The sequence below is a fragment of the Colletotrichum truncatum genome (genome assembly GCF_014235925.2).
Source record: "Colletotrichum truncatum strain CMES1059 chromosome Unknown Contig_0017, whole genome shotgun sequence".
NCBI lineage: Eukaryota > Fungi > Ascomycota > Sordariomycetes > Glomerellales > Glomerellaceae > Colletotrichum > Colletotrichum truncatum.
Genome location: NW_027222414.1, coordinates 243,181 through 260,688, shown reverse-complemented (window position 1 = coordinate 260,688; position 17,508 = coordinate 243,181). Strand labels below are relative to the sequence as shown.

The following is a 17,508-nucleotide window of genomic DNA, read 5'->3' as shown; positions in this document are numbered from 1 at the left end:
TTGGACAGCTACGGCTTCTACTTATGGGTGGGTAGCTGAAGGCAACTGGCCTGCCTCGCCCACACCTGGAGGACTACATGCCCGAGTGCTTGGCTTTGTTGTTGGTTCAAGTTCGTGTGTGCGAACAATTTGCACTGGTCACTGCCTGCAGCACGCTTCCTCATGTTGTTCGCCCCCCGAAGCCACATGTCGTGGCTTAACTAATTGGCCGCTGATGATGCGTCACAATAATAGTTCTCGTCCGATGAATCGCACTGGGGGACATGAAGGCCCTTTCAGACGAATCATCGCGGAAATCACAGGATCCAGCGATTTCCACTGACGTGCCGGGCGGCAAATTGTCCATCGATAACCCATTCTCGACGCCGCCGCCTACCGCCTGATTCGTCTCTCGTCCGTAGGTGCTTTCGCCCAAGAATTTTGGCGCGACATGGCGAATGAACTTCTTGAGAGTCGGAAAGGCTGCACAGATAATGAGGAGGTTGGCTTCAATAATGCTGCGATACTGTGTAAGCGAGAAAGGACAAGGAGACGACAGAGAAGGCGCGGCAGTGCTCACATCCAGACGCTGGCCCACGAGATGGCCCAGGATTGATCCAAACTTCTGAGCATATCCAGTAAGAGAAAGAAACGGACGACCGAGGTGACCACAGTCCTGCATGGTGTTCGTCTTGTTAGTGGGTGATGCCTACCTTAGGGGATAAATGGTACGCACAAGGAACCCACGGCAAATAAGGCTACAAGGCCTATCTTCTGTCGACGCCGCTTCAGTTGTAACTTGATCAACGGCTGAATTGGCAGCACAAGCACGAAGACATCGGATATGATGTTAGCAACAGCTGTCGCTATGTACAATGTTGCCCCGTTGATGCATGCTCCGTTCGTGATCCGGGGATCCCAGCTTTTCGCAATCGGTCGGCAGGCGAAAATCAACGGGAAGAATATCCCGGCGGTATACGCAACGATGACACCGCAAAGTGTCCAGACCGACCATTGGAGCCACCTTGGGGGGAAAATCCGTTTGTAGAAAACGAGTAGTGAGATTTTCGCCGAGCTCCCGGAGAGGAGGTATATCGGCGCCGCTGTGTAGACGAGCTATGCAAGCATGAGCTAATTTGAACGAGACGACGTGCAGATGACGAAGACGGCTCTACGTACAGTCATGAAAGTCTGATATCTTTCAATGGAAAGTTCCCACGCGTGAACCCCTCCAACTCCTTCAGCAAACATGTCTGTGACGAACCGTCAGTACAACCATACGTTGTATTTCGGATCGAGGATGAAGTCTTACACGTGCAAAGCACTACGGTCACGACAGACGTCAACTTCTGGCAGGTCAGTAATGCGGTTTCTTCATAGACGCCATGGGCTGGGAGCATTTATGTGCTCACCCATGAGAACAATAGAATCCCTGTGGAAACCAATGTCAGCTTGCGGGTCGTCTTTATTAAACAGGGACGACGGATAGTGCACTCACAATCCTCTAACCCGAGCTGGCCTTGGAGAACCGCTTTCGTGTAAACTCTCTGGGCCATTAGCAACAGGCTTAAGAAGGTTCCAATACCAGCGGCCCAATACGCCTCAGGTACAGCCTGTCGTTGCGGGCTGTGTAAATCGACTACATAGCCATCTGGCGCTGGGAGAAGTGTGGTGACGCCGTTGATGACGGGCATTTCAACTGGCTATGTGGGAGTTGACTAGACAGGGAGAAATTAAAGAACTTTTGAATAAGAATTCATAGTAGTGAGTTGGCAGAGGAACTAACATGAAGGGGTGTTCTAAAGCGGCATTCTTCCCATTCATATAGCAAAGATACCATAGAAAAGTCCGATGTTGCATGAGACTCGACGTTTCCGCGTCCTGACTCTCCGTCCAGTGTCCCCCTAGAAAGTCGAAGTGATCTTGCAGGGTCAGGTTCTAATCCTTGAATTGGTGTCAAATTAAAGGGCACATGCGCCCTCTCACGGGCATCGCTCGCCTTGGTAATGTTTCCGCCGAAAAGACTCTAAGCCGGGTAAGCTTGGCTCAGGACCAGTTCGGCAAGAGATTATTTTTCTGCAAATTCAACGACGAGTGTCATTGGCAAGGATCAGGGCTTCAGAGTTCTCGCCGGCATACGAACGAGATCCCGATCTTATTGGCGGCAGCCGACGTGGTAGCAACTGACAGCGACGGCAGGACATATTGGTCCGTGAAGTTGCCTGCAATCTTCGGGACCAGGACTTGCAAATAGTACCGGCATCAAATCCCTGAAGAAGGCGAAAGTTATGTTTCAGAAGGACAAACCCCATGGTGCAGTATGCACCCCGGGTCAACATGAAGACTGGTCTGGGAGTCTCTCTGTAAAAGTTGTCACAAATTACATTGCCGGTCAACACCTCAACACCAACCGAACAAGGTCGATGGCGACAACAAAGCACCCTTGAATTACAGATACGATAACAGGGGACAGCAGGCCCCGTGCTCCTGTTCACGGAGGAAATGATAATCGAGATGCCTTCTTCAGACCCTTGCAGTCAACCCTTGTCACGTCTCGGTGTTATGGGATTAGTTTGACAAAGCGACCAACCATACATACAGTAGTCAGATTCTGCTACAACCTTGCTTGGAGAGGTTTGATTAGCCACATATCCACCCATTGTTGGTCCTCTTAAGTGGAAATTCTCTTGTCACAATACACGACACATTGGCGGGTGAATTAAGTCCTCAGCTTCTCCACTGCCCCACGATTTGCCGTCTTCGACCAAAACCTGGGGCTTTTGTTGGCATAGAGCCCTCGCCCGACCCATGACCACTAGCGTGGTGAGCTCACACGCCCACAGTTGGTTGGTACATGAATTGGAAGGTCCAGGCTGGCCTGCCAGCGGGTTTTCGCGGGCCTTCAACCGCTTCCGCGCTTGCCGGGAACCCATGATTATCGGTTCAGTCGAACACCCTGCTCTTCGAGATCAAAGAGGGCATGAGAATCCGGTGCTCCACTTCCTCAGCGTCGTTTTCGCTCCACGTAAAAGGGCCAGCAAACGCACATTTGGGTTCGTTCTTTTTAGACAATCTTCTCTATCAGAGTTTCCTGTAGCTACGTCCGACCTTCATCTGTCCTACCAGCCGTTCCAACACGCAAAAATCGCCGTCATGAAGGCGACTAAGATACTTGGGTTGGTTGCGATAGCATGGCAAGGCCTTTTTGCTTCGGCCTACGGTCACTGCTCCCATTCAGCGGCATGTGTAAGTCCTCTCAGTTCAGAGCCATCAACAATGTCTATTTGTTGGGTACGTTGAAGTCCTTTCAGGAAGCTAACACGTAAAAAGTGTCAACGTCTCAGCAGGGCAGCTGGGCTTTCTGGCAAAGTTTACTCCCCGGACTCAGTCAGCTACGCCGACCGCATGAGCACGTACTGGTCCGTCAGTGCTGCCCTATTACCGTGGTGCGTTATTCAGCCATCTAACGCTGAAGATGTCTCCGTCACGATCACAACATTGGCTTCTCACAACTGTTCGTTCGGTGTTCGAGGTGGCGGACATGGCTCATTTGCCGGCTCAAACAGCGTCGAGAACGGCGTAACCATCGACTTTGGTAGGCACCGCCATATCATCGTTTCATCCGGAGTGCTCACAAGATCATCACAGGCAACATGAACTCTACCACTTACGACCCCGATACTAAGCTCGCATCTATCCAGCCAGGAGCCCACTGGCAGACTGTTTACGACACCCTTGCCCCCCACGGAGTAGCTGTTACCGGCGGTCGTGCTGGGACCGTCGGTGTCGGTGGCTTCATCACTGGCGGCGGAAACTCATTCCACTCCGCCTCCCACGGTTTTGCTTGCGACCAAGTCGCGAACTTTGAGGTGGTCCTGGCGAATGGCTCGATTGTCAACGCCAATGCCACGTCGAACTCCGACTTGTTTCAAAGCTTGAAAGGGAGCGGTGCCAATCTCGGTCTCGTGACGCGATTTGACATGTATGTCATCGAGTTCCCCGACAAGAAAAACCCCGTCGTTTGGGGTGGAAATCTCGTTTACAACTTGACCGCCGGCACCGAGGTCATAAATGCCCTGGTTGACTTCACTGAGAACGTTCACAAGGATGAAAACAGTTCCTCCATTGTCTACTGGGCCTATATTCCTAACTTGGGAGGCACGATACTGAACGCTGCTATCGAGAACACTGTTGGTAAAGTGAAACCTGCGGCATTCGATCAATACTATGCCACGGGGAATATCATCCAGGACACTACCAAGGTTGACCGACTGTCGACTGTGGCCAACGAGCTCGGCTCCGGCCAGCCTGCTGGTTTCCGCAACGTGTGGTTCACTTTGGCATTCGATAACGACGCCCGCGTGATGAATTACGCTGTGGAACAGTTTGATATCCTCAATAAGAACCTCGAATATGCCGTTGGCGTGGACTCGGGCTTCAACACTCTTTGCATGTTCCAGCCTATCTCTAAGTCTATGGTGGATAAGGGCGTCGCGATGGGGGGTAACGTCATGGGATTGGACTACTATATCACGCGGGGCAACGGCATCATGTTCCTCGTTACGCTTGCTATCAATGGTGCTGATAATGAGGCCATCGCATTCGACTTCATACAAGCCTACACGGACGACGTCTACCATTACGCAGCGTCCTTGGATCTGGCCTGGAAGTGGAAGTATCTGAATTATGCCCACAAGGTGCAGGACGTCATCGCCACGTTTGGTGAGGCAGCCATTGGGAAGCTTCAGGCCGCATCCACCAAGTACGACCCAACTGGCGTTTTTCAGAAGCTACGTCTCTCGGGCTTTAAGATCCCTGGTTAGGGCTGTCTTCAGTGACGTCTGAAATGACTAAGACTCGTTAGCACGAGACGTCTTCTTCAAGCCGAGCATACGTATCATTCTTAAGGCACTTTACTGCGCGAACGTTGATTCTGAGAACGATTTACAAGTGTCTAGTCAGTTTTGTAGGCAAAAATAGAATAGACGTAAGCTGCAGTTTGAATTCCTGGAGGTGGTCGGAGTTAGTAAGATTGCTCTTGATGTATCACAATCTTGGTTCTTCAGAGCTTCACAGTCATTTCCCCCTTTTTAAGTGTCATTGAGAAACAGCTCTGTTTTACCTTCTACAATGTGCCCTCTTAAGGGAACAACGGGTGAACAATGGGATTCTGTGGCTGTATTGCAGACCCGACGGGACTCTACCAAACAGCATTCTAATTAGTGAGCGTCTATGTCAGAAAGCCCACTAAATACGCAAGCTGCTCCATCCCGTAGGGTTTTGGCCACCATGTGCTCGTGTTCACGAAAGTACCGCCCCTTTGCCCAGTGAATCACGGTCTGCCAGGGCTATCCAACCCTGGCGGCCTGTTCCGCCGAAATGTCCCATGCCTTCGCGGTGGAGCTAGGTTCTTTGATTCCTGCTGCAGGGGACTGGTCGCATCGTTGTCGAGGTTGTAACAAAACAGGGTCGGTTAGCGCCAACAGACTGACCCGAAAAGTACAGCTTGGGAGAGGGGTTTAGTTGCTCTCATGATATGGGGTATGGGTTCGCACTGGCTCATCATCGATTAACATAGGCGCCCCTGTCTAAGCAGCACTGCTGCCAAAGGCGACACCCCCTAATTGCTTGTGCCAGTCCCAGACTCCACGGTTTCCGAAGTCGGTGGGGGAAGAGATAGCGTTGAGGTTCCTGAACTTGCATTGACCTGGCCACTTGGACAAGGTTGTCTTGTTGGTGGTGGTATTGGGCAGCCGTAATCGTGAAGCTACCATACCTTGAACCCTGGCCGGGGTTCCATTCCAAGACGACCAGTCAGATACACGCGAGGGAAGACCAACTAGCGATGCTTCCAGCGCAGTTCCGCTCCCAGCAGGCCTTCGGAGGCGACGGCAACGATCTCCGAGGCGAACTGACCCAGCTATACTTGGTGACGGATTGACATGTCTGCTCTGGCCACGCGGTCATGGCCGTTCCCACATCGGTCAACCGAAGCGGGCGCGTCAGGCGAAGCCATAGACATATTTGTTAGTTGCTGCCGAATTTTCCTTGTCGTGCTCAGACGGCTGGATCGAATTTGACCGGACTCGGAATATTTCCAAATCCGAAGCCATGAATGCCGGAGCAACCAATGACATCGCTCGCTCAGCCACATCCAGAGTGCACAGCCATCAATCGCGGGGTAAACCAGCCACCCCCACTGGCATGCGACGCATGATCACGGACGCGCGAGATTATCGCGACGGTAGCGTCTTGCGCTGGTACTCTAGGTCCACTGGGGAACGGCGGGCAAGCCGCCTGTTGAAGTAAGCCTCCCGTTAGGAAGACGAGCTAGTAATCGGGTTAATGTTTCACCGGTCCAGGATTAGTAATCCTACCAAGACGACTCCATGTTCATGCATAATTACGGGTGATCACGGCGCTTAACTATCAGATCCTTTCCCCTCACCTTAGACAATTCTGGGTTTTCTTGATATTGCGCTTCAAGTTATGGCTCAACAAGCTCTTATCAACTTGCCAGCTGAACTGATAACCGAAATCTTTTATCATCTATTATCACCAGACCCTAAGCACTTGCGGGACTATCAGAACTTCCGGGAAACATGCAAAACTATAGCTGAGGCAACTTCTTCAGCTTTCAAAGCACGCTTCTTCCGCATTCGCTACGTAATGCTAGAGAAGGAAAGCCTATTGAATCTTGTGAACATTTCACGCCACCATATTCTGAGTCAAGCGGTTGAAGTTGTCGAGCTCTGCGTTGATCATCTCATCCAACCCAAAGACTACATGAGCCACGAAGAACTAGAGATTTGTGGACTCAAAGACGAGTATGATTTCTTCCGAGTTCGGAATGGCGAAGTTGTCTTACTGGGCGACGATAGTTGGGAGCAAATAATCCAAACCTATAAGGATGGATGGCAGGAGCAAACGGAATTCTTCTCCCAAAGGCAACATATGAGTTATTTAGCGATAGCTCTCACTAACCTCAAAAACTGCAAAGCTATTGGGATATCGGATCATACCCGACCATGGGGCGCCTTTAAGCTTGGGCGACGTATTGGCGTACTTCCAAATAGGTTTATTTCTGATTTCTTACCTAATAGCATGGTTCATGCCTTAGTAGTAATCAGAACACTGTTTTTCGCACTTATTAAGAGCCGCCTTCCCATAGAGGAGATATATATCGAGTTTGGAGATATGATGGAAGGTTGTACGTCTGTTATTCCACGGATGCTATCGCTCCTAAGCAGTCTCGCAAAAGCCGTAAAATCCGAAATCACGACCATTACAAAGCTCAGTCTTGTTATCAATCCTAAGGATAGCGATAATCATTTCAGCCAAGAAATTAGAAAATTCTTTGCAGAGAATGACCCAGTACAGGAAGAAAAATATGATTGGCAATCAGACTTTCATAGCTTCTCTAGCCTTTTTCCAGCGCTCACCGATATTACTTTATTCTTCAACTATTGCGAAGAGAAGCAACAATTTCCAGGACTTTCAGAAAGCCTCTATATTCCTCTTCTTCAAAGGTTATGCCTTGAGTATCTAGACTGCACGAGAGACGAACTCCTGACGCTCTTACGGCGACATCAAAATACACTTCGAAGACTTACTCTCGAAAATGTTAAAATTACTACCCAAGGTCTAGACGCTTAGTCTTTTCTCATACAAACTCTTCAGAACGAATTTAGATTAGATGAGTTGGAAATAAGAGGGTGTGGTATTGACGATTGCGATTTTAATATAGATTTTGATCTCCCTGATCGACTTTCTGCACATACCAGCGAGGAAATGAATTTACTACAAAAGGAAATACTTCAGGTTGAAGAAGAAGAAAGACTTAAAGGGATCCAAGCATAGATAGCGATCTTCTTAGTATTGAATTTTGATATGCCTCATGTTTTCCAACGCAGACTATTTCCTCCCACGCAAACTGCCCCGTTTAGGCCGCTTCGTTAGACTCGCCCCATCACTGCTGTCTTCAATAGTCTCTACCTCTCCGGATCGCTTTATATTAATAGGCGCGACGTCGCGGAGGCCGTTAACAGAAAACGGATCATCATTATCGACAATAGCGTCCGAGGCTTGTGAACCTAAGCATATTAGCTTTCAGAATAATAAAGTAGAATCGTCAAGCTTACCATTATTAAACAGAGGCCCAGGCACTTTCGCGTCGGCAGACATCTGTGCGAGAGGATCGAACTTGAATTTTCCCTTCGTACGTTCAGTCATATCTCCTTTTGACGGCGTAGAAAACGGATCGCGCGAGGCTGCGGTCTGCCTAGGCTCCCCAGCAGCCCAGTCAACTTTGATAATCTCGATGAGTAGGACAAACTCAAGGGGGTTATAAGGATAATCAGAGGTAAAGACGGTATTCTTGTTGCAGAAACCATGGAAATAGCCAGTAATATAGGCTTTTTTTCCATGCTTGCGAAATGGTGTTGTCTCGACGCGGTAATCCTCGCACTTCTTCTTCATATGTGCTTTGCATTTGGGAAGCATCGCGTAAACGTAGTTAGCATACCATCCAGTTTTGGGGGTATAAGCAGCCTCTGTAGAAGTAAATCTAGACCACACCCTGAAGACGGCTGACGAGTTCCTGGTTATTTCATCGAGACCAACGGAGGGATCATCGGCAAGGGGGAACTTTTGGGTATCGACAAACCCGTTGAAAGTTACGAACGGAGGAGTTATCGGGAAACGAGGAGATAAGTCGGCGCAGGTACGGTCAGAAATACTAAGAGGGAGCTTTAGGATAAGTATTCTAATGCCACGGATGAAGAAACTTACGGCGTGAGGGCATCGTCCTGGATCCATGCCAGACGTTTATATTCCACCTCGTCTTCGCCAGATAGACCACAGGGGACGTAACTGAAGTGGGGATCGCAGATAATAGTAAACCATTGGTCTTCCCAATCCTCGGTAGTTAACGAACCTCCCAAGTGGAAGCGAGAGAGATCTAGCGATAAGGCCCCGGCGTGTAAGTTGTCAAGTATATTAGGGAAGACATTAGTCAACCACTCTGGCGTATGAATCGGTATCTGGATTTGACCAGACCAGTTCTGGTACCGAAATATCTGGGAGTCCCTGCTTAGAGATTCAACGGCAACCATTTTACCTGTAGCAAGCATCGTGAGGGGGAGGCTCCATGGCGAAGGCAGGTTCAGCTCGGGCTTCGGCCAATAGGCAGCCAAGTCTGGCTTTCCAGTACCCATAGCGGCAGGAGGAGGCAAGGCGAAATGGTAAACAATCTGCAAGGAACCAGTATAAAACGTAGAAGGAGCTTTCGAGACGTAAGGAAGAGCAAGAGAAAGGCGAATCCAAACATTCGGGTTATACTCTTATAAAGGAATAAACCTTGTACATGAGGGGGCGGAGGAAGAATCCATCGGAAGGGAGATTTTTCAGCTTTGCTCCCTTATCAAGTTATTAATACAGGAGAACCAGGTCTCGTGGTCGCCTGAAGTTGTCTAGTTTATGCTGGCAAGACGTAGACTGCGTCTTTTTTCTACAAAGTGGGAACAACAGGGGGCTTATTACCCTTCTATTGGTAGATCACAAAGTATTGTTTCTTATTCGGATGGAACAGGAATGATTCCAGCTTTATTATAGTAATGCAGCAGCAAGACATCCGTCTTTGCAATACGAAGTTACTTGCATCTCGCCTTGGGCTAATACTATATGAGAAAAGATGTTCTTATTGAGGCAGTAATAACATTTGCAGCTAGGGCAGAAGGTGATTTCAGCGGATGGAGCGAACACGCATTACTATTGCTAAGCTTTAATATTCCCATAGTCAAAGGAATATAATAGCTTTTTTGATCTCCAAAGACCTTAGAAATCCTTGAATCGACTCTAAGTTTTATCATGCCGCATCTTACAACACCAGTTTCCTCATTCAATGACACTCCTATTTCAATTCAGCCTGAATTGAGGCCGAGACAAATAGCCGGCAGGGAAGAGCAGACTTCTCCTTCAAACCACAGTCGCATGCTAGCACCGGGACCACCGCCTTCAGTCAATATTATGGTAAGGTCCCTTCAAACTCAATAAAATCACTATCAGGGCCCCTTTTGACACAGAGTTACTAGAGATCCCTCGACGAAGGATTAAAGGTTCCTTCGAATCGGAACCGAAATCTGCTGCCGACACCACCATCCTCGTTCGACAATATCCGAAGCCCGAATAGAATCGAATCTCCATTATCACCTAGATCAGTGTTAGTACAGACACCCTATAGCGAGGGGTTAAATACATCGCCTAGTAAAATTTCCCTTACGCCTAGGAAAAGCCGTGGAGGAAATAGGCAAGCCCATGCTAGTAGCAACCTTTGGGAGCAAAGTAATCGACCAACCCTACTTCCGTGGAACCCTAAGCCTATATCAAGTCTAAACACGCCCACTACCCTAGACATATCACAGCATAAGAGAGCTCAAGATAGCCAGCATATTCTTTCTGAAGCGCCAAGAACTCAAATACCGTCAGTTGCTATTCGCCAGTCTAATCCTATCCAGCAAAGGCATTTACCAATTCGTCCATCACTACCCAAGCTAAGCCAAAAAGCTAGCTATATTGAGCTACTAGACACACCCGAAGCATACCAAGCAAGGAAGAAGGAGATCGAACAGACAGTACAAGAAGCAGATCGCCGCTATATCCAGAAGAAGCTAGACTCTATGGATCGCACGTGGTGCCGACCAGTTTCCCGAAAAACGATTCTGGAAAAGACCAAGACGTTCCACGAAAGCATGCATGATGACTTTACACTCGAAATCGAATATTGTAGAGTATGTTACCAGCAAAAGCCTCCCAACTCACTAGTTAATTATACATGGGCCGAACTTGAGCCATTATACCTAAGGGTGGAGGACCAAATCCCTGTGTTAGACAGAGAACATTTCCTTTGTATGGAATGCTTTCCTAAGGAGCCAGAGGCAAACTTCGCTATTTGCACCCAGTGCAAGACCTCCTTACAGCATCAAAAACTGCCATACGCCTGCCAGGTGAATAATCTGTCTTTAGGCTGCATCCATCGGTATCCTCATGTTTTGAAAGATCTTTCACCACTTGAGGAGCGCCTTATTGGAATTTATACCCCCTGTGGTTAGATTACGAAGCTTACTATCGACGTCGAGAAGTCAACAAGTGGCCGCTACCGAAAACACAAGAGAGGCCATATTACTGTGTTCCCTAACGACGTTCAAGGCGTAGCAGCCAACATTCTACCTCATCCACTCGTAGAAGAGCGAGACAGGTTGCATGTATGCTTTGTAGGTCCTCGGACACCAGTACCATCCGATCTTGGCTTTATGTTATCAGTGAACCCCCAGAAGCTCAAGCGTGCGCTCGTTTGGCTTCGGGCGAACAACCCACTATACCGGGATATTAGTATTAGTGAGGATCATCTTAGGACCTGGGGGGAATGGTCTCCCGGAACTGAGGTACCCCAGGGACTTGTGGAGAGAATGGTAGCGTATGAGAAGCGTGCCGAAGACGAAATCCGTACAGGACACTATGTCCCTCCTGCCGAGCGAGGTCGCCCTGATGAACCTTTGCGTAATGCTCACGATGTTATTGCAAGTCTAGAAGATAGGGAAACCAATGCTGCGCACCTCGAAGCTGAAAGCAACGCTAGGCTAGGGGGAATCCATGCGGGTGATTGCGACCCATTTGATATAGACCCTCGTCGGATAGATGAAGAGCTGTCCGAGTTAACCTCAACTGGACTAATGGCTACTGAGGTATCTGGAGAGCATAGCCTACAAGAACGACTTAGGATTCTTCGAGAAGCAACAGTGAGAGGGCCCCAGCGTGGGAGAGGCCGAAAGCCAAAGGACGCAAACGGAGACAGCACCCTCCGATATAAGAATACAGAACCCTATCTAGTCAGTCGCAGAGGAGAGGAATTTGCTGATTCGAACGATCCCGATTTCTTCCCTAAGGCTTTCCCTTGTTTATTTCCATGGGGTCGAGGCGGCCCTAGGATATTACGTGAAGAAGAAAACGAAGATGATCAGGATGAACCGCAAGGTCCAGACATCCAAAGCAGTCATAAGCCGAACGGATTTTACCTTCGAACCTGGGCACGATTCTGCTTACAGAGGCATGGTTAGTAAAACTTCTGCTTTATAAATAGAAATAAGTAACTAAAGTAATAGTATAATAGGTGCTTACTTTGCTATACACCCAAGCTTCCCTTTTTTAGTATTCAATATGCTTCTTCGATCAGAGAACCGACGGATTAGTTACTTGCGAATGAAGAGGTCTTCATTTGCCAAAGTCGAGCAAATCGTTACAAGACTTACTCCCGAGGAGATTGAAAGAGCAGAAGAAGAGTACCGCGAGACCCGGACGACTACTAATAGCAATATAGCATACTTAATCCGGGAGTTAAGCGCGTTTAGACATAGGCAGCATATGTCAAATGAGGAGCGTCTCTATTCTCGAAGGAAGATAAAGTCACTATGCCTCAAGTATGGAATGCCGTGTATATGGTATACAATCAACCCAAACGATCTAACAAACGAGATAAATATGAAACTAGCCGCCTTTCGGGTAGCACATGGCAAGGCGGCAGAGGAGCTGATGGAAAAGTTCCGGAAGCAGGTTGGACGCGTACAGCATGTTATCCGAGACGCAGTTAGTTCAGCAAAATTTTTTCATCGAGAGTTGGAGCTTTTCTTTCAACATTGTGTTTCTGTTAGCGAGGAATCAATGTTTGGCAAAGTCTCTTGCTATTTCGGCTGCGTCGAGACAAACGAGCGTGGGGCTCTTCACTTACACGGGCTCTTATGGTTAGACGCCAATCTCGGGCTACCTGATCTTTTTCATGATCTTGCCAAGCCGGATAACGCGGACTACGCAGTACAAGTGTGCCAATATATTGATTCAGTATTTAGTAAGGTAAGCATGTTTCTCTATTTTCTAAGTTTATCATGCTAAGTAAATGATATAGTGCTGCGACGAAGGCAAGGCACGACGATACCGCCGGTGGGAAAGCGTCTTTACTAATATTAAACATCTTACGGAGGATATCAGCAGACTCGATGAAGCCCTTGATGCCGAAGCGAATTGGGTCGCCTACAGGTGCCAAATGCATAGCTGCGGTGCGACATGTACAAAGTATAGTTTCAAAGACAAAGGGAAGGCTGGGTCTCGGCATCCCTGTCGGTTTAAAGCACCATGGACACTGCGCCAGCGAACCGAGTTTACTACCGATGGCCTTCTGCATATCCGAAGAGATCACGAAAGAATCAACAGATACAGCCCAGGTTTAGCAGTAGCTATGCGTCATAATACGGATACTACATTCCTCCCGACTAACTCGGCTGGACTCTCCATGGTATACTATGCTACGAATTACTCAACAAAATTAGATACGCTGCTTTGGAAGAGAGCAGCGCTAGTCAAGGCTGTATTTGATGGGATGGCTGATCAGGGAGACGACTACGGACCGAATTGTGGAGACAGCGCGGCAAAGACAGCACAACGGAATAATAAGACACGGCAGTTTCTTGCTCGTACAGCAAATCAGATCTTTACAAGTCGAGAACTTTCGGCTGTAGAGGTTTGTAGTAATCTCCTCGGGTACAAGAATAGCTATTGCAGCGAAGCGAGTTGGATTAACGTCTATCTCAGTTCGCTTTACTGGGCTATTTTCCGGCGCTGGGAGGCCCTACGCAGAGCAGCAGGGCCGGAAGTGCAGCAGCGGGTAACCCCTGAAACGATTGGATTCGGCGCCGGTGGCATGACTTTGCCATACCTTGAGGCATATGCGCATCGCGGTCGCCTGTTAGAACAGCTTTGCTTTTACGAATACCTATGTATGGTTCGCGTACGGAGGGTCGGACGAAGGACCAGGATAAACTAGTCACGGTTTATACCGTTCGATTCTTTAATGACAGACCGGGAATCGTGGATACAAGAATTGCTCCCAAGGACACATCAAGCAATTCCAGTTGTTACCGGACATCTAAATCATGACGTACAAGGCACAGAAGAAGGGTATTACAAGAGGTAGGTATATATATATATATACCTCAGGCTATACAGTCGCTAACAGACAATAGGTCAGCAGTCCTGTTACTCGGCTTATTTGTGCCGTGGGAAACCTTTATGCAATCCACTAGTCCCGATCCAGGTGACATCTGGGAGAGATTATACACCGACATGCCAGGTCGGGTTAAGGCTGTGGTAAATAACATCCAACTTCTTCACAAGAGCGCAGAAGACGCAAAGAAAGACGCTAAGCTTTAGGCTAGCCGGAGCGAGGGCGATGAAGGATACGAATTTGATGTGCCTGAGGAGGGCTTAGACCTTTCAGAAGAATGGCACCCAGATAGGATAGACCTGCGGCACACCTTTCACGATGTAGTCTTCAGCCTACAGGACGGACCAGGAGTTACGAATGGTTCTCCAGGCATAAAAGAGTTGCTACAAACGCTGGATAACGCCGGGTTTTCTAGCATAGATGACGACTCTAGAATACAAAGCACCAACAGTCAACCACATATGCAAACAACACTACCAAAGCAACATTTAAAAATCACCAAAGCGGCGCAGGAAAGACTCCATAAAGAGCGAATGCTAGCCATCGAAGGGGATGAATCCGCCGAAAGACCCCTACATACCGGTGCCGAAACAGGCTTTGGCGACAACGATGCTAATATAGATTTCCCAGCCCAGCCAGCGATAGTTGGACTGAAACCTGCTTCAAACTGGATCGCAATTACGGCCGCTAATACGTTCACCCAGGCAGGGAAGATTATCGGTGCGGAGAGAACATTAAATCGCATGCAGGGAATAGCGCTTAGTCTCATCTGCGAGGCGCTCGACGAACGAACAAACGGCGCTGATCGGCAACACCTGCAATACGTTGGCGGGGGAGGCGGCACTGGAAAGTCGTGGCTTATCGATACCGTAAAAGAGGTTTTCGCAGCCAAAGGGGCGTCCAGCCGGCTTGTTATTACGGCAACGTCGGGAACGGCCGCAGCAGGTATCGGCGGTAATACAATTCATTCTGCTGTAGGGCTGGCATTTCGGGACGCCGATGGCGCTACCGTAGAACCAATGTTATCGAACAATCTAGAGAAAGCCAAAGAACGATGGCGCAGGCGGGATGCTCTGATAATCGACGAGGCCAGCATGCTCGGACTCCAAACATTATATAATATCGATCAAAAGCTCAGAATGTTAAGGGGCTTCCCAGAGAAGCCTTTTGGTGGCATTTCTGTCGTCGTGTTCACTGGAGACTTCTTACAGTTCCCGCCAGTTTTGCAGAAGAGCCTCCTTAGTACTACCGAACGAATTAGTATAGTGCTAGGAAATATAAGACCGGGAAGCAAAGCTATAGAGAGACGCTGGAAAGAGGCTAAAGCTAAAGAACTCTGGCAGGGGTTTACTAATGTTGTAGTACTCGACGAGCAAAAACGGGCTGAAGGGGACGCCTACCTGCTTGGTTTTCTTGAACGCCTGCGAGAGGGCAAGCAGACAAGAGAGGACGCCGCGAAGCTCGAAGCGCAATATAATAGCGAATCGAAATTCGATTTCACCAGCGGCAGGCGAGCTGTTATACCTCTAAACCGACACCGGTGGGATCTGACGTTGCATGCAGCCCTAGCATATAGCGTCGATACTGGTCGTAAGATATCGATATATCTTTCGAAGCACAAGTGGGAATCGCGGATACCTACAGCAGAGGAGAGAAAAGCAGCCATGCTATTAGGCGACGAGGGCAAGCTGAGCGCAGCTGGTATGTTCCCTTATGTCGAGGGTATGCCGGTGGTAATCAACGAGAACAAGTATATGGGTCTCAAGGTTGTCAACGGCGCAGAGTTTACAGCCGTAGGAATTCTTCATCCGCCCGGAGTAGAAGAGATCATCAAAAACGACAGGCTGTCCATATTTCTCGGACCGCCTAGTGGTATTATTCTCCAGTCCGAAGAAACGAACGGGTTAGCTTTCCCCCATCTGCCACCTAATACTGTAATGTTGCCAGCAGCCAATATTCGAGTACCAGAAAAGCACATCAAAATACTCCGGCCAGATCTGCAGAAAGCCAATGTAAAACTGGCGCTAGTCCGGACAGGGCTCCCATGCACACCAGGCTTCGCATTAACCGACTTTAAGGCACAGGGGCGGACACTCGAAAAGACACTGTTAGGGCTTTATGGGAGAACAGTGGGTAAGAATACGGGGGAGCTTGAAAGATGCGATGCAGTAAGCATGTATGTTCAGCTATCCCGCGTGCGGCGCTTTGAAGATATCGCTCTCATACAGCCGTTAAACGTAAAGCAGTTCCTAGAGGCGCGCATGCCGGAGGAGCTAGTCGAAGGAACCAAAAGACTAAGGATCCTCGCGGAAGCAACAGTCCGGGCGTTCGAGGCTAGGGAGAGAGATGAAGCATAGGAGGGCGGAATAGTAAATAGGGAGGTAAAACCATTAAGATGAAAGGACAGATTAGTAGTCTTGCCTTGGCGGTTCAGGCATGTCATAAATCGGGTTAACACTAGGTTATTATCGCGTATTGCTATCTTGTATAGTGCTGTTGGACTCATTGCTATGACCAGAAGGAGGGCATACAATAGGCGTAAAGTTAATATGTGCTAGACCCGGAGGAATCCTCCGTACCTCGAATGTCCGCTGGAAAGACAAGACTAAGGAAACCTCCGAAACCTGCTGGCCTAATAGCTGGCACTCGTTCGTTAAGTGAGCTATCGAGGCGTGGATTGCTTCTAACCGGGATGTAAGGTCTTTGTAATGAGTAACCAGCTCAGAAGCATCCATTCTGGCCAGTGTGGATGCACGCGAGGTAATACCAGGGTTACCGAGAGTCTCTAGTTCTATCTCCCATCGATCCAAGGCAGAGAAAGAGTCAGAGAGAGTACCTGGTGGCTGTCCGATCAAGCCCAAGGATACACCCGAACGTCTAGCGAAAGAAGCATCTAAAATAGTTAATAAAAGAGCAGGACGAAAGAGGACAAAAAACCTTACATACGGTGACTACAACGGGAACCAGTATTATTCCACCAACAGTTAGCACACCCACCATTCGTAGCCCGTAAACCCTCAGCGGACTGCATTACAATACATTGCTTCCACGGACCATTTGAACGGGCACATCGGTCGCATAGAGGTCGGCGCTCAACGCCGGTAGCCTGAACCAGGGCAGCAATGATGCGATAACCATGATCGAACGACAGCGTCTTGCCCTGTTTCCGGGGAGCAAGCTCCCGGGCTATTGGAGAGCAAGATAAAACTTCTATTGTTCGGCTGGTGCGCATAGAGGTGCTCACACCAAGTCGATCCAGCAGGTCACCGCCAGCTAGAGAAAGCATTAGTGACGTAGATATGAAGATGAACAACCAGAGGGGACTTGCTATCACAAAGCACAGGGGGGTTATGGGGCATAGACATAGAGGAGAAATACGATATTATGAAACCAGCAATAGGAAGGACAAGCAATAGATATTAATCAGATAGATAGGAAATCACGGAAGGTAACGATAGGGTGGTATTAGGATGGAAAGT

At 48.7% G+C, this 17,508-nt stretch overlaps 6 protein-coding genes across 6 annotated transcripts; 3 read left to right on the top strand and 3 right to left on the bottom strand.

The window, feature by feature from the left end:
* Positions 1–196: 196 nt before the first annotated feature.
* CTRU02_215615 (uncharacterized protein) lies at positions 197–1,673 on the bottom strand (the record flags this gene model as incomplete). Its single annotated transcript, XM_070206511.1, has 7 exons — positions 197–497; positions 560–655; positions 716–1,095; positions 1,159–1,232; positions 1,292–1,328; positions 1,392–1,411; positions 1,478–1,673. The coding sequence occupies 7 exons, from the start codon at positions 1,671–1,673 to the stop codon at positions 197–199; spliced, it is 1,104 nt and encodes a 367-aa protein (XP_070059811.1).
* Positions 1,674–3,132: 1,459 nt separating this feature from the next.
* Positions 3,133–4,802, top strand: CTRU02_215614 (FAD binding domain-containing protein; the record flags this gene model as incomplete). Its single annotated transcript, XM_036723687.1, has 3 exons — positions 3,133–3,225; positions 3,310–3,574; positions 3,628–4,802. 3 exons carry the CDS (start codon positions 3,133–3,135, stop codon positions 4,800–4,802), a joined length of 1,533 nt encoding a protein of 510 aa, XP_036584370.1.
* A 1,846-nt stretch (positions 4,803–6,648) lies between these two features.
* CTRU02_215613 (uncharacterized protein) lies at positions 6,649–7,635 on the top strand (the record flags this gene model as incomplete). The annotated part of the gene is made up of 1 exon (XM_036723689.2): positions 6,649–7,635. The coding sequence occupies one exon, from the start codon at positions 6,649–6,651 to the stop codon at positions 7,633–7,635; it is 987 nt and encodes a 328-aa protein (XP_036584371.2).
* A 258-nt stretch (positions 7,636–7,893) lies between these two features.
* Positions 7,894–9,194, bottom strand: CTRU02_215612 (uncharacterized protein; the record flags this gene model as incomplete). Its single annotated transcript, XM_036723688.1, has 3 exons — positions 7,894–8,072; positions 8,121–8,716; positions 8,770–9,194. 3 exons carry the CDS (start codon positions 9,192–9,194, stop codon positions 7,894–7,896), a joined length of 1,200 nt encoding a protein of 399 aa, XP_036584372.1.
* Positions 9,195–14,490: 5,296 nt separating this feature from the next.
* CTRU02_215611 (DNA repair and recombination protein) lies at positions 14,491–16,386 on the top strand (the record flags this gene model as incomplete). The annotated part of the gene is made up of 1 exon (XM_036723690.1): positions 14,491–16,386. One exon carries the CDS (start codon positions 14,491–14,493, stop codon positions 16,384–16,386), a length of 1,896 nt encoding a protein of 631 aa, XP_036584373.1.
* A 108-nt stretch (positions 16,387–16,494) lies between these two features.
* CTRU02_215610 (uncharacterized protein) lies at positions 16,495–17,029 on the bottom strand (the record flags this gene model as incomplete). Its single annotated transcript, XM_070206510.1, has 2 exons — positions 16,495–16,922; positions 16,972–17,029. The coding sequence occupies 2 exons, from the start codon at positions 17,027–17,029 to the stop codon at positions 16,495–16,497; spliced, it is 486 nt and encodes a 161-aa protein (XP_070059810.1).
* Positions 17,030–17,508: the final 479 nt, after the last annotated feature.